Source organism: Drosophila rhopaloa, unplaced genomic scaffold (assembly GCF_018152115.1).
Source record: "Drosophila rhopaloa isolate 14029-0021.01 unplaced genomic scaffold, ASM1815211v1 contig_3, whole genome shotgun sequence".
In the NCBI taxonomy this organism is placed as follows: domain Eukaryota; kingdom Metazoa; phylum Arthropoda; class Insecta; order Diptera; family Drosophilidae; genus Drosophila; species Drosophila rhopaloa.
In genome coordinates, this window is record NW_025335123.1 from 14,449,273 (window position 1) to 14,464,219 (window position 14,947).

At 40.4% G+C, this 14,947-nt stretch overlaps 1 protein-coding gene across 1 annotated transcript; it reads left to right on the forward strand.

The window, feature by feature from the left end:
- Positions 1-8,982: 8,982 nt before the first annotated feature.
- Positions 8,983-9,966, forward strand: LOC108040490 (metaxin-2). The gene has a single exon (XM_017117977.1). It carries the CDS (start codon positions 9,052-9,054, stop codon positions 9,907-9,909), a length of 858 nt encoding a protein of 285 aa, XP_016973466.1. The 5' UTR covers positions 8,983-9,051; the 3' UTR covers positions 9,910-9,966.
- Positions 9,967-14,947: the final 4,981 nt, after the last annotated feature.

Sequence of the window (14,947 nt, forward strand, 5' to 3'; positions counted from 1 at the left end):
TAATCACAATTAAAATCGGCCTGAAGATTCTTTTTGCTCCATGTATACCTTAACTCATATATATAAAAATATATAAATGTATATATATATATATCCCTTTTTGACCCTTTGCCCACGTCATCCGCATTTAATTATGGAAATGTTAATTTGCTTAGCACTTCAGGGCAGCGACTCGTAACCACCCATTTTCCCGCTTTTCACCGATTTTCCTATCCCCCCACCCTACTGGACTCGCGCGCCACCTGTCGGCCATTGCGCGAACCTAGTGGCGAGTCAGCGAAAATGTTCATGTTTAGTTTTTTTTTGCCATCGCGCCATTAATTTTCAATTAACACTATGCCAGCAGCAGACGACGAGGACAACGATGGTGAATGGTGGGTGGTGGTTGACGGGCTGTGGGTGGTGGGTGGTGGATTGTGGGTGGTGCCCAAGTGGTGCTCCTGGTGAAGTGGGGGCGGTACCGTCTGGGTCACCCTTAGTCAATGCCACAGCACTAATCGGAGCGCAAGTGTAAGTGCAAGTGCAAACTGCCAAAGACGGCGCGTCAAATTGATACCCTAAAAAATATTGGGGGGAAAGTTTGGTTGCTATTCTTAAAAACAAAAAGTTTTTTATGAATCTAACTAAATACAATTTATGGTCGCTTCATAGATCAGAACTTCATCTCTTGAAATTCTATACTTTAATGCTTAAGACTTAAAGTAAAATTAATTTTTGTTAACAGAACTACAAGTAGCTGCTTACTCTGTAAAATAAGTTTTAAAGTAGCAGAGTTTTTTTAAGATGTATACAATTAAAGTTGTTTTAATATAAATATAAAAAATGTTTACAATTTTTGATCTTGATTAGGAACTATAATATTTTAAGTTTATTTGAAAATATTAATAATTAATTGTAGAACATTTTAGGCATTTTAGTCATAATAAAAAGCGTACTTTGAAGCGTTCTGAATTTAGTTTATCTTAGCGTATTATTATAAATTGTACTTAAATAATGACACGTTGAAATGTATTCCATGCCATATACAAAAAAAAACAAATTCAAGGACCTCTACATACTATACCGAAACTGAAGGACATTTGCGCTCTCATCCTTCTTTGGGCCGTGTTATTTCTTATTTATTGCCTCGTTCGTGCTCTCATTGGCACCCAACTTAACCTGGGCCAACCCAAACCGTCCTAACCCAATCCCGACTTGGCCCAAGTCCTTGTCCACCTGTAGTTCATTTCATTTATCACTTGTCCCCGACAAAGTTCAATCCTTTGTTGTGCCCCTGCCCCCGTCCCCCCCGTCCCCCTTGCGGGGCGCCCCTGTCGTTTGTGCTTATGCCATTAACTTAAAGTGCCATTGGCCCAGAGATCGGGGGAAAGTTCGGGCCAGGAGGAGCAGCAGCAGCAGCAGCAGCATCTGGCCATCTGCGTAGTTTGGGAGCACTTAACTTAAGCGCTCTAATTGTATTAAAAGCGTGTCCTTTCCCGCCTACGGCCGTCTCTATATCTATATCTCTATCTCTATCCCGCCGCCATATCCTGGCCCATTTTCCCGGGCGGACTTGGCCACATAGTTGACTACGTTGACGTTGACGCAATGTCGCCTCTCGTCTCGTCTCGTCTCGTCTCGTCCAGCATCTCGTTTTTCCCCGGCTAATTCGGCTAAGTGATTTTCATGAGTGCGTGCCAGGGCTGCTAGCCGGCTTTGGATGACTTATGGTTTAATTAGGGTCAGGCGAAAGGGTTTGTGCCGGCACTGCAATTAGTCCCGATTAACCCGAACATGGCTAAAACTTATTTGTGCCGCTGCATGCGTTTGCAGTCGTGCACACAAAAAATAAAATTACTGGAAAAAATGTGATCCATTTTGGTACATTTTACGTACCTCCGAAGCCATCACAATAATTTTAATAATTTATAAGAGGGTGCCACAGAAAGTAATAGAGTCAAAAAGTACGCTGGGACTAGTTGTCTTTATCAATTGGACTTCCTGTTTTAACATACAATTTTGCATACTTTTAGACACATTTATAAAGCACTTAAGGTCACTAGTGAATACTTTGAAAAATCATAATATTGTCATATCAAAAACAAGAAAGGAAAGCTAACTTCGGGCGGAGCCGAAGTTGATATACCCTTGCAGAATATTTTATAAATTATATTGTCCAAAATTATTCATATGATGTATTCTTAATACTCATAAAATGTCCCAACTTCCTAACTTTAAAAACACCAAAGTTATGTCATTTCCAATCGTTCAGTTATATGGCAGCTATAAGATATAGTCGGCCGATCCTTATGAAATTTGGTAGGTCGGATTGATTAGCCAAAAATAAAACCCATAGAAAATCCCAACTTCCTAACTTTAAAAACACCAAAGTTATGGCTTTTCCGATCAATCAGTTATATGGCGGCTATAGGATATAGTCGTCCGATCCTTATGAAATTTGGTAGGTCGGATTGATTAGCCAAAAATAAAACCCATAGAAAATCCCAACTTCCTAACTTTAAAAACACCAAAGTTATGGCTTTTCCGATCGTTCAGTTATATGGCAGCTATATGATATAGTGGCCCGATCCGGCTCGTTCCGACTTATATACTACCTGCAATAGAAATACAACTTTTGGGAAAGTTTCAAGCAGATAGCTTTAAAACTGAGGGACTAGTTTGCGTAGAAACGGACGGACAGACGGACAGACGGACAGACGGACAGACGGACAGACGGACGGACAGACGGACGGACAGACGGACATGGCTAGATCGACTCTCCTGGTGATGCTGATCAAGAATATATATACTTTATAGGGTCGGAAATGTCTGCTTCACTGCGTTGCAAACTTTTGACTGAAATTATAATACCCTCTGCAAGGGTATAACAATAGCAATACAATATTACAATTTAAATGTAGTTCTCAACCTCCTCCAACTAAAACCGATTTGTGAAATACCTCAGATTAATATGATGATAACTCCACTATTATTATTAAATTTAATTACGATTTTAATAACTTTTGAAATGCATACCTAAAGACTATTATGAATTCGGTAGACTTTTTCTTGCCGTGCACCATCCGCTTGTGGCTTTGTTACACGCATTCCGCTCGCAATGCGCTTCCCCTCTCCCCTTTGGCCCACTTCCCCAGCTCCCCAGCTCCCGACTTGCTGCCCACTCCGCCACTTGGCCCCGTTTGTGTTGCTTATTTTTGGCTTGGAAACGCGCATAACTTGCAATTTGTGGGCTCTGCCCTGCCACACTGTAGACATTCCTCGGCTTTCGCCTGGCTGGAGCCCGGGTAAATGTTAATTAAGCATCATTTACGCATTCAGGCCGCCATAATTTGCAGCGACAATGACACTGACAGCGCCACAATGTTGCGACAACTTTGACAAGCCCGCCAGCCAGGACATACAGGCACAGATACACAGGAACACAGAAACACTGGAGCAGTCGCAGGACCCTACCCTTTCCATTTCCCTTTGCCTTTCCCTTTCCCCATCTACCATCTACCACTTCGCCTTGTCACTCGGCACGCAGTCAAATTTAATGTAACATAAAAGGTTTTCCATTTCATTTTCCATCCTCCCTAATGGATATTCTGGGACGTAATGGTTCTATCAAGACAACCGCAAATATCACGGGCATTGCAATGGGCATTTGGCGGAGGAGGTTTTGGAAAAAGCGGCTTTTATCTAATTGAAAAGATACAACTTTTGGCATATGCAAAGTAGAGATGCTTTTAAATTGGTTAAACGTATATTAATACTCATTAAATAAATACTCATTAAATTAAGTATATGTAGCTGGCTAATCATGCAATAAGATAAGTTAGGCATCCAGTTTTGTAGATTTTTAAATCGCATATTACTCATACGCAGTGTTGAACATAAAATACCTTCCTCCAATGCATTACGTATACGTAGTGAAGCCCAAGGCAGACACATTTAGCAATATTTTATTGGCTAAATCGGTTTTTATCTAATTGAAAAGATACAACTTTTGGCATATGTAAAGTAGAGATGCTTTTAGATCGGTTAAACGTATATTACTCACACGCAGTGTTGAACATAATAAAATACTCATCAAATTAAGTATATGTAGTCGGCTTATCTTAAAAAGAACCGTTTTTATGCAATAAGATAAGTTAGGTGTCCAGTTTTGTAGATCTTTATATCGCACATTACTCATACGCAGTGTTGAACATAAAATACCTTCCTCCAATGCATTACGTATACGTAGTGAAGCCCAAGGCAGACACATTTAGCAATATTTTATTGGCTAAATCGGTTTTTATCTAATTGAAAAGATACAACTTTTGGCATATGTAAAGTAGAGATGCTTTTAGATCGGTTAAACGTATATTACTCACACGCAGGGTTGAACATAATAAAATACTCATTAAATTAAGTATATGTAGTTGGCTTATCTTAAGAAGAACCGTTTTCATGCAATAAGATAAGTTAGGTGTCCAGTTTGGTAGATCCTTATATTCCACATTACTCATACGCAGTGTTGAACATAAAATACCTTCCTCCAATGCATTACGTATACCTAGTGAAGCCCAAGGCAGACAAATTTAGCTGTATTTTATTGGCTTTTATCTAAGACTTCCAAAAGCGAAAGTCCCATGACGAATAAGTTTATCTCAGAAATAATTAGCCCACTAAATTTTCGTGTATTTCTCGTTTTAAAATGTGCCATAAAGGCAACTTTTACCTGATCAAAATGGTTTAACAAGTGCCGAGCACTCGAGCCGCGGTTTCCGTGTCCTGGCCTTGGACAGGATTCCCCTCTTTGTGCGACTCCTGCTGCCATCTGCTTGTGATTGTGCCCGAGTGGCCGCTTATCTTGCGCAGACAATGGACAACGTGGCCGTGGATTAGCTCGGCCAAACGGTTATTTAGCAGCATCCACAGTGAGGATTGCTCCTCCAACTGTCCCCATTGCCAACGAATTCCGCCGAATTGTGGCCACAAAGCGGCCGGTGAAGTGCGCCCAACAGCTGGCCAACAAAATCCAGCAATGGCCAACAATATCAAGCAATATCCAACAATGGCAACGGCCAACACAAAAAGCAACAAATCGCCAACTGTAGAAACAAAATAATAATAAAGACAAGCAGCAACGTGGAATGGAGGAGCACAAAACCAAAATAGCAAATAAAATTGCACAACAAAGATGAAAATGAAATGAATGCAGGAGACCAGGAAGACAAAGGAAGGAGCCAGGGAGTCGTGCGAAAGAATTACGTTAAAAGCCAAGACTAACGATGCTAAGGAATTTTTGGTAGCAACCCATTGGTATCCTATACAAAGCTATTAAATAATAATAAATTATACAATAAATACAAAAAAATATATCATACAAACTTTTATAACGTTTATACACAAGAAATGTATATACATACAAAGATGTGCATCACATCTTTTTAATCAAAAATGCTTAGTTAAATGAAAATTGTTTTTTTTAATACACAAATATATTTCATATTACAAGTATTTCAACTTCAAGAAGTGGTAAAAAAAAACTTGATTTTTAGCTGCTCTACTACTTATTAAAATCATATTTCTGAAACCAAAATAAAACTTATTATGAAACAAATGATGTGAGCTACTAATTCCTTACTAAAACTTCAGACAAAAATATTATATTTGTTGTATAGTGAAGTAATGTTATAAAGAAACTAAAATAAGTAATGCAGATTTTTAATTGAATTGTAAAAATAAGTCATAGAAACACAGTTGATCATAAAAGGAAACAAATTTTATCAGTTTAAAAGGCCTCGTTGAGAACGTGTAACTAATAACAATATACATTAAGCAATACAATAAACATTTTGAAGGAAAAAGGCCGGTCACGTCCCTTCTTTGCCAATCCTTGTAGTATCATAACTCAACTTTAAGTACCCAACTTATAATTCCCTTTCGCTACAAGCAACTAGTATTCTTTTGAACCGCCTTTTTTTACAGGGTATCACTGATAAAGTAAAAGGCCAAGAACGGGTCGCAAGTCGCGCACACATTTCTCACACCAAATGCAAATAAAACGGCGCCTTGGAATTGAAATAGAAATAGAAAATTGCCAAACAAAAATGGCAGCATAAACTTTTGCTGTTTGCCACTTCCGTACGTCATTCGTTCTCCTTTCACCTCCTTTCTCCGTTGGTCGTAACTCTCTCACACACACACGCACACAGAGACAAGCGAAGGAGAAAGTGGCACACATACGCAGTAGAGTCTGCTGCTTGTCGACCATTTTGGTAATAAATTGAGTTTTATGGCAGTCATATTATTCTTTATTAGTGGGTAAGAATTGTTGCCTTTTGTTGGCTTTTGTTGCCGAAACGATGTCTCAACCAGGCGAGAACAGCCACCGCACTCCCTTTATATGGAATATTCGGCATCGCAACCTGGCAGCCGGATGGATATCACTCGTTCTCGATACCGAAGTGGCTTCTGTGTGGCTTAATTAATTTGGGACTTTGTCAAAGGACGAAGCCCCGATGAATTCCCAGAAGCCCTCGACCAAATCAATCAACGACAACGCCTTGCCCAGTCCCTCGCATTTCGTATTTACTCCTTCATTTCCCTAGAACGTGGCTGCTAAATCAAAAACTCTCATCCGAAAATCGTAATTTGGCGTTAAATTAGTCTCGGGCCTCGAACGTCGCGGGAATACTAATCAGCTCAAGGCGACTCCCGAAATGGGATAATCCGTCAATCGTACAGCGCATTTTCACAGCTGTCAACGCAGGCCGAATTGTCTATACGAGTATGAAAACGAGGCCTACACACAAATAAGCAGGGCTTAAATATTTCAAAAATTCAAACAAAATATCAAATTCAATTTGATGTATAACTTTACAGCTGTCAATACAAGAATTCAGTTTTACAAATTAAATATAATTCTCTACTAAAACTATACATTTAAAACAAAGCGAAATATCAGTAATTGAAACCACAAGGGCAGAACAAGGGGTAAAATAAATATTTTCTGAGATTTAAATATACACATTTATTTACCAATAATGTAAAATACATTAAATCCACTCAAAATAAATATATTTTGTAGTATGAATAAGATCAACAATTGTTGTTAAATGGTTAAACATAAAATTCAATCTATTATGCAACAATACAATAAAATCGTAAAAATACATGACTAAAATTCAAATGTCTTCTATAAAAAATACAAATAAAATTACAAAACAAATATTTATGAGAAATCCCACAATTGTTTTTAAATAAATGAGTGTTTTAAGGCTTTAAATGAACTAATTTTGTTCTGTGCAGAAGCATATACCCAAGGCCATTCAATTAGCAATCATGGAGAGTCTGTCGCCTCCTCATCGTACCTGATGATCCATGCAACGTTCCAAGAACGCCAAGAACTTTTGGCTTATTTCCGGGACTACTCGAGTCTCGAGTCCTGGATCAGAGCAGCCACCAAACTGTGCATAATGTCCCGCCTGGCCGAGTAATTTATCATCCTCAGATCTCAGCTCCCGGGTCCCAGGTCCCAGGTCCCAGTTTCCAGTTCTCGGTTCCAGCCCGCGAGGCTGTCGTCCAAAACCACTCCACTTATTTGGCAGCGGGACAAGGAGTGGGCCAAACCTTTTAGGCAAACTCTGAGTGGCTGCTGGCTGGTGGAAAGTACGAGTCGGGATGTCGGCCAATGATTAATTGCCAGAATGTCCATTTGAGCAGAAAATTCACAAAACATTTCCATCATCAAAGCGAAACTGATTTTTCAGTGGAAAAGTGAATCCTGTCAACGATGAACTAAAGGCAGACAGCTGACAGCCCTCAACCCAAATACCCCAACATTGTCCTCTGGCAGTTTGAACTCGAGTAATTTCTTAATTGCAAATATAGTTTATTTGCTTACACATTTCTTCCTTGCCAATTGGCAATTGCACATTTCAAATTTCAGTGCCTATATGCCTATTTGCTTTTACTTATCAATTTGCTTATTCTCAACAACAAGAAACAATCAATGAGAAGTAAAATCTGAATACAAACAAGCTCAAGTGTTATTTCTAGAAATATTAAACCCACCTTGCAGATTAAGTACTTAGCAAATATTTATTCGGTGTTGCTTATTGATTATAAATTATTTGACCTGTGATATACATTCTTTGATATGATTTATTAATAGGGGCTTTTTGTTATGTTTTTCAATATGACCCACAATTGGACCTCCAGAGTCCATAACTTTACCAAATTTAATCCGATTCCAAAGTGGCATACCCCTAAAGACTCGTGATTTGATTCTCTAAAAAACTGCATTCAAAATTTTCATTTTAACGTTGATCAAATTTTTGACCCATTTTCATGTCATTTTTTTTCAAGTTTCCGATGACTTGTAAAAAGGTGACCCACAATTGGACCTCCAGAGTCCATAACTTTACCAAATTTAATCCGATTTCAAAGTGGCATACCTCTAAAGACTCGTGATTTGATTCTCTAAAAAACTGCATTCAAAATTTTCATTTTAACGTTGATCAAATTTTTGACCCATTTTCATGTCATTTTTTTTCAAGTTTCCGATGACTTGTAAAAAGGTGACCCACAATTGGACCTCCAGAGTCCATAACTTTACCAAATTTAATCCGATTTCAAAGTGGCATACCTCTAAAGACTCGTGATTTGATTCTCTAAAAAACTGCATTCAAAATTTTCATTTTAACGTTGATCAAATTTTTGACCCATTTTCATGTCATTTTTTTTAAGTTTCCGATGACTTGCAAACAGGTGACCCACAATTGGACTTCCAGAGTCCATAACTTTACCAAATTTAATCCGATTTCAAAGTGGCATACCTCTAAAGACTCGTGATTTGATTCTCTAAAAACTGCATTCAAAATTTTCATTTTAACGTTGATCAAATTTTTGACCCATTTTCATGTCATTTTTTTTTCAACTTTTCGATGATTTTCGGTTATGATTAAAAAAAATTCGATGTAATTGAGTAAGTCAGCACTGCCACAAATTTCAACTACATTTTGCTTGCCCAAAAACCGAAAGCACTCGTATTTAGTCAAAATTTCCGGCACTTCGATCATGAATCTGGAGCAGAACTTGACCGCTGCCATGATGCAGTCGCCGGCGGGCAAGGCGGCGGAGGAGGAGAAGGAGGCGTGGCCGGCGGAGGCGCACCTGCACCAGCCGCCGGAGGTGGGTCAACTGCTGCTGGCGGAGCGCTCCAGCTGCCTGGCGGTGAAGACCTACCTGCGCATGTGCGGCCTGCCCTTTTCGGAGCGGATCAGCCAGAATGCGGAGTTCATGTCGCCGGGCGGCCGATTGACCCACCTGCCCCTGCTCCGCCTGGGTCCCATCTCGACCTATGCAGAATTCGAGCCCATCGTGGCCCAGGTGGAGGCCATGCTGGGGTCCAACTCGCTGGCCACCAGCTGGATGAGCGAGGATCAGCGCGAGGATGTGGGCTGCCTGGTGGGCTATGTGGAGAATGTCTTCACGCTGGCCGAACTCCACATGAGCTTCGTGGACTCGGGGAACTACCAACTGTACACGGCACCGCGCACGGAGGCATCGCATCCATGGCCATTGAGCCTGATCCGGCGGTGGTCGAAGCAGAGGGAGGCACACCGCATCCTGAAGGTGTACCAGTGGCAGGAGCTGGACAACGACCAGGTGCTCCACGAGGTGGGCATGTGTGCCGGCTCGCTGATTGGCCAACTGGAGGAGCACCAGCCGGGGGGATACCTCTGCGGATCGCGACCCTGTCAGCTGGACGCCCTGGTCTTTGGCCATGTGGCGGCCATAGCGACCACCCGGATGCCCAACATGGAGCTGGCCGAGATCCTGGCCACCTATCCCCGCCTGATGGCCCACTGCCGCCGCATCGACGATAGCCTGTTCGGGGGTAAAGTCCTCACCGGAGTCGCAGAGTCGGAGTAGAGCAAATAAAATTAAAGAAGGTCTGGGACGGGGCACCCATTCCCTCTTCCGCCACCGGAACAAAGGATTCTTATTGTTTTTTTATTTGGTCAGGGGTCGGGAAGCCAATCAAAAATATGCAAAGCATTTACAATAAAAACGGCAGACTTGGGGAGGGGCAGGTTGAGCCGGAGATAAGGATAAGCCAGCGCCACAATGCCATAAAATACAGCAACAGACAAGGTGAACACTGCAAGAAAAGCTTTTCAAAACACACTTCGTACGTATGCAAAAATGTAAGACTTCTTGTAAAGCAAACATTGGAAATAACTGTGGAATTTTCTTTGATTTACAACTAAATTAAATGTTAAGTAAATCAATCATATTGGTTCTTTTACACAAATAAAGGCTTACTCATGGGAATAAATACATGAACTTACAATAAAATCAATTTCATTTTTTAGTAATACACTGCTTATTTAAATTGTTCAATTATACATTATTCTTGTATAAACAATTTTATGAAAGCACTTGAAAACAAATATAACAAATATATGATCTGGTATTAAAAAAAGCATTTATTTTGTTATAGTGTTTATAAGCTGAATAATTATAAGCAATTTTTGAAACAAATTGCATATATTTTTAATTTTCTAAACAGCTTAATAATTGTACAATGCTATTCATTTTTAAATTGAATAATTGAACTGCGGAATGAAATGGAAAAAGGCAATTTGCGAGTGTAGAAGGCAGTATTTTGGGCTCGGGCTGGCATTCAATTTAAGTTCGCCTTCGACTCCAAGGTAGGCATCCCGGAGCACACATAAAACGTCAGTTCGATTTTATGACTGGCCCAAAGTCACCAATCTCGTAGTCGCCGGGAGAAGGGTCTGATGTCCGGGGATCTTCACCCCGGGACTCCCCACTCCGGGAATCCCCATTCCGGGACTCCCCGCGTGACATGGCCGCATCGTTCGGACAATCAGGGAGCCATCATCGCCAGTCCCCCACGCACTTCGTCCCCCCTTTTTTTTCTGCTTTGCAATCAGAAACTCATCATGGCCTATTGATGATTTTTTCCGTTGTGCTCTTTTCTTTTTTTTTTTCTTTTTTGTGTGCTGTGTTTTGCCTTTTCTACGACTCCCAGAGGATAATGTTTGGCCTTGATGCCTGTCGCTGGTCCGTCCTGGTAATTTATTGGAATTTGCCAAAAGGATTAAGTACGCCAATAAGCGTTGCTCAACGTCAATGAGCGCGTGAGCTCCTGTTTCGTCCTCGTTTTCATTTTCGTCCTGATATCGGAATGAGCAACATCAGACGGCATCATCATCACCATCATCATCATCATCGTTGCCGCCGGCCATTTTCAGCCCTTTTCGTCTGTTTCCGCTTCCGCTCCGACTTCCGGTTTGGTGTGTGTGCACACTCCGTTGCCAAAAAAAAAGAAAAGAAAAGAAAAAAACTGATAAACGTTGCGCGTGTCGAATGCCAGCCTGATTTGTTTGGCTTAATATTTCAATTTTGGCCTGCCATCTATGTAGATGGTGGGTATTCGAATCAGGGGCACTGAAGACTTAGCTATGTACATATTTTAGAGCACATTTTAGGTTACAAATACAAATTGAAAAGGATTCATATTTAATAAGCAATCATATTGCAATAACAATGGAAAAACAAACCGCGAAACTTTAAAGCCCTCACATAATTTCTTGCCATTCACAGCTAAAAGATCGACTGTTTTTTGGTGATTTTTTTATTTAAAAAATAATCCTGCTTGCATGTTTTTTAAGTAGTTAGATCATAGTTTTTTATATAAAAAAAAGGATTTTATTTTACTTATGCGTGTTTAATTAATATATGTCTTAATAAATAACCACTACATATTTGTTTGGTAAAAATAAGCTAACATATTTATGCATATAAGATTAACAATGTTCCGGCACTACATTGTCTTACAAAATAATGCCTTATTAAGCTTATGGCTGCTTAATCATAAGTCCTTAGGGATTTCATCCTAATCACCGCACATCACTCACTCGATGTTTATCACTTTGCTCGTTCGCTGGACTCTGGACTCTGGACTCACTCAATTTGTACTCGAGCAACTCAATGAAATCACCGCCCGAAATGACCACGGTATCTAGTTGGGCCCCAAGTCATCCGACCTGAACTTCTCCGTCACGTTGTGCTTTATCACTTTATTCGGAGCTGAGTCGCCTGATTATCCATCATCCTTCATCCTTTATCCTTCATCCGGCAAGGAGAGTCCATCAGCATCATCATCGTGGCTGGGAACGACCTTCAACTTGCATTTTACCGCTCGCCCGAGTAACCCTAATGGAAAGTATATAAAACACAATTTGTTTTCATTTTGCGCTGAGCGACTATCCCGACTATCCGGACTTTTCCGACTTTCACGACTTTTCCCCGCTTTTCCCGCTTTCCCCGACTTTCCCAACTGCCTCGACTGCCGCTGGCCTCGAGTTTTCAGCGCCTTATCCTGCAGGATCCGCTTCCATCCCGCATTCAGCATTCTGTCAGCTTAACCGCTGCCACTTGCCATTGTTGGCTGTTTATTTTGGCAGCAGGGCTCTCGGCGAAAACTTTGCCACATGCCACGCCCAGTCACAACCGCCCACCGCCCACCGCCCTCGCCCACGCCCCCTTCAGACTGCCGTAGGGCCACTAAACAACAGATAGACTAAACGGGACAAAAAACACTGTGGGTACATATTAAGATATGTATATACACACAGATATGCACGGCGAGAAAAAGTTAGAGATACATTTTACCATTTTAACAAGTTATATAAGTATCTGTAGAACCAAAGGCCTGATTCGAGTAGCTTAAAACCGGAAATCGAAAAGATTACCCTTAAAAAACCTTGAGTGAAGTTCACAACAAAAGTTTTCTATTTTTTATTTTGGGTATCAATAAAAGCCACTAACCTTATAATTAAGTTAACTAAAAGTAGATTACATATGACTATATTTGATTGCTCATTTAAAAACAAGATCTTAACATCCAAGATGGTAAAAGACAAATAGTTTTATTTGCATTCTATAAACATAACTAATAAGAAACAAATAAAACTTAATGTAACTTCTAAGAATATCATACTCATGTTTCTTTGATATTTTTGCACCGTGTCCAGCATTTATATATGGAAAAGTTCTACTCCGCAGCTTGGTCAAAAGCTGGTGCTTTGGGCCAAAAACTTTCTATAGCCTACAAATTTTCTTTTGGCTTCAAATTGGCTGAGGGTAGAAACTTTTACTTGCGGCTACTTTCGCCGCTGCTCGGTCACCGATGTCGCTGTCCTCGAAAGTATATCTCCACTCCATTCCCATCCAATCTCTGCTCATCCTGGCCCAAGGACCCTGAGCAGTGATTAGGCAATAATTCGGGGGCACGCAAACGGCGCACATATTAACCCGCCCCGGGAAATATGGCGTGTCATTGAACAACTCAATATCCCAGGACTCCGGGCCCACTCACTTACGACCTTTTCGCTTCTTACGCAAATCACGTAAATTTCTTTAAACGAATTACTTTCAAATTACTGAAAATGTTTGCCTTGGCTGGCACTTTTAAGCAGGTGCTTGTGTGCTTTTTACTTTGACAGAGGGACAACAAAGGCGTAAAATTGCTCGAACCATTTGGCAGGGTGTTTTAAATAAATATTATTGCCTGTAATTTATATGAAAAGTTTGCGCCTTAATACTTGGCGTTTTGCTAAGGGTGTGATTTCTGGATTTTCCGATTTTCCAATTTTCATATTCGGCTTTGAACACGTTTCTTTGAACCGCAGGGTTAAAGTTACACCTTTTGGTTTTGGCTAAAAAAAAAAAAAGGGGAAAAACAAATGCTGGGTCTCAATTTATGCAGCAGTTGGTGAGACCGCCCCAAAGCTACAACAAAAGCGGTCGCAGTTTATAAATATAGCAACAAATAATTGACCACCCACACATGTTGTGGGTAGTGGAGAGGAGGGAGGGGGGGAGAGGGGTCTTGGGGTAAATTGTGAACGCTTTCAGTGGGTTAAAAAATAAAGCGAGCAGAGAAAAACCCGCTCAAGTGGCAATCATCATGATGTTGCCGCCACTGCTGATGATCATCATTGCTGGCTGCACTTGGCAATTGTTGCCTCCAAAAGGGGGATGCAATGGAAGCAGCCACGCCCCCTTCCACTCAAAAAAAAACAAAAAAACCCCTTTCGTTGCCCACTGAATCGCCCAGTTGAGTGCTTAAAAATACATTGCACGTTCAAATTGAAGTGGAAATGCAACGAAATGCATATAAAAACATCCTGTCCCGGAATGTCCTGCTCAAAAGCGATTTCTCCCAATAACCTCTTAAATATCCTGTAACTACAGAATTATAATATTTTTAAATATCAAATATTCTTTACCATAAAAATATTAATGTAATAAATATATAACCAATATACTGGATAATAAAATAATTAAAATCAGATACAATTTAAGAATGTTTATTTAAGGGAAATACTCTGAGTAGATTATATAAATGTCTTTGAACATTTTTTTTTCTCTCCCTCATAATTTGGATATATTTTATTATTAATATTATCTAAACTAATAGTCAATAAAACAAATACCTTGTGATTGGCAAAACCCTAGAGATTTGTGGACTCAATTCTGCAGTATATTTTATTAATGTGTTTAAATTAATATTGTCTTGATTTTGTTGTTAAGGCAATTTAGCTGGGGAAAACGTTTATCGGTACGTGGCGAAGGCACGGATACATGGGGCTTTGCTTGCCGACTGGCTGGTTGTTATTGTATCCACCACTCAGGAAACCACCCACTTCAGCCACCCAACCACCCAACCACCCACTTCAACCACCTCAACCACCTCAACCACCCGGTCACGTGGCGTCGGCGATAACAAACAAATGCAATTATGGATTTTCGCGGCGTATGCGCCATATTTATATGTTTTTTACGCTGCCGCTTGCGGTTGCCTTACATCATAATTGAGTTGCTTGTGCAACAGCCAGCCCAAACAAAAGGAACATTAGTTCTGGATCTGTATCTA